Source organism: Myotis davidii, unplaced genomic scaffold, assembly GCF_000327345.1.
Source record: "Myotis davidii unplaced genomic scaffold, ASM32734v1 scaffold2131, whole genome shotgun sequence".
Lineage (NCBI taxonomy): Eukaryota > Metazoa > Chordata > Mammalia > Chiroptera > Vespertilionidae > Myotis > Myotis davidii.
In genome coordinates, this window is record NW_006282665.1 from 191,212 (window position 1) to 193,143 (window position 1,932).

At 43.1% G+C, this 1,932-nt stretch overlaps 1 protein-coding gene across 1 annotated transcript in view; it reads left to right on the plus strand.

Moving 5' to 3' along the window:
- The first annotated feature begins 7 nt into the window (after positions 1-7).
- IYD (iodotyrosine deiodinase) overlaps positions 8-1,932 on the plus strand; it is a 5,983-nt gene continuing 4,058 nt past the window's right edge. Inside the window, exon 1 of the mRNA XM_006753155.1 lies at positions 8-46. Coding sequence (XP_006753218.1) covers positions 13-46 — 34 coding nt within the window. The 5' untranslated portion in view covers positions 8-12. The remainder of the gene's footprint in view (positions 47-1,932) is intronic.

Consider the following 1,932-nt stretch of genomic DNA (forward strand, 5'->3'; position numbering starts at 1 on the left):
AAGCAAGTCCCAATGGAAGTCATTGAGAATGTCATCAAAACAGCAGGTCTGTAATCGCACACTGGGTCTTTGAGAATGTCAGCTGCATTACTGCGGTGACAATACTGAGCAATGTTGAAGCTCAAACACGGTGAAGGAAGCCTAGGGTGATAAGCTTACCTGTAAAGTCTAACCCAGGTGCTGACTGACGGCCACAAACATAATTATTCCCACTTTCTATAAACGTTTGCCTCCTTGGGAGCAGATGTGACAATAGTTCAAAACTTCTGAAACGACTGAACATTATGAACTTTCATAAAAACAAAAATTTCTGAACACACTATTATACATTGGAAGATAAATATTTTTCTTTTCCCTCCCCTTAAAACACCACACACATGTACACTCACATTTATATATTTCTCTTTTTGGAACCAAGTCTCTTATATCATACTCCACAATGTTCTAACACTATATTCTGATGACCTACCAAATTTACTTGTGTGGATTTGCAAAATAAACCAAACAAGAAACACCTATTTTCAATGTAAATTGCTATTTCTACAGAGAAAAAACAACAACAACAACAAAAACAAAAAAACATGAGAACTATAAGAAAGTGGGAGGAGAAATAAGAGCAAACCCCTTATTTGAGAGTCCTCTGTGATTGGAGTCTTATTCATTTCAATTAAGAGTACAAATGCACTAAATTGTTGAGTCCTTTATCTAACTAATAGCAGTTATTAAATTGCTTCTGTGTATGTTATCTGTATCTATATATGTGTGTGCACATGTGGTGCTTAGATAAATTTGGCACTAATCGAAAATATTAGGGATGAATTTATTTCTTAGGATAGTGACGCAAATGTTTATTGGGCAGATAACATAGGTACAAACTGAACTGGAATTCCTCTGTGTAGAAATGTGTGCTTTATGTTTAGCTTCTGTCTTGCTAAAGCATTCCACAATTTAATCATGCCCCCTCTACCATGAGGAGTCGTGGGTGGCAAACAAGGACGTCATCAAGGCTGGAGGCCTGAGCCCCCCTCATGTAGAGTTTATGCCATTAAATTACTCAGTAGGAAGAAAGGAATAGTTGCTTCTGAAATATCCCACCAGAGGGTCACTGTGGTCTAGGAACAGTGGGGCCATTTCTAGGACTGAGGGGTGATCAGATCCAGATCAGAAGCTGGCCCAGGCCGTGGCTGGATTCTAAAAGGAAATGCAAGCTCCGTGGGCACCGAGATGTACTATGAAGCTTTGTCGGGCTCCCTGGGATGATCAAGGTGTGGGCTGAGTGCTCCCGAAGCCTGTGAGAGGCAGAAGACACACCGATGTGTGTATTGAGCCCGGGACCAAGAGCTCTTGTGTGTCCCAATGAAGCCACAAGCCCCACAGTCCATACTCAGAGCTTTGGTTGGCACTAAGCAATTTAGAGTTCCATTGCCTTTGGAGGAGTGTTTTAAAAACGACTTAACCATTTACATTTTACCATAAACTTTATGACTTCATCCTTTTTCAAGGATGTCAAAACAGATGACATTTTGGGGAATTTGGGCGCCCAGAATTCCCCATCTGAGTTCCCTCTGTGGTCCTGATTCAGTTCCTAGGGACCTTTTTCTCCCACTTAGTTCTAGAAGCAGTGCTAGGTCCCTCCAGCCCTAGATCCACTGGCCTTGACTCAACCAGCGGATGCAGAGCCTCCTACAGTGAGGCCGAATGAAAGGAGGCAGCAGCAACACACCAGGGGCTGCCGCCAAGCGCTCTGTTTGCCAGAAGAGGTAACTTCATTTTCAGCAAGTGTGAATCTCCCTCTATATTCTTAATCCACGGTCTCACATTTCCCTGCAGTGCTAATTTCTGATAGCACTCAGCCCACACCTTGATCATCCCAGGGACCTCGACAAAGCTTCATAGTACAGCTCGGTGCCTTCCCCCCGCCCAAGACAGTCC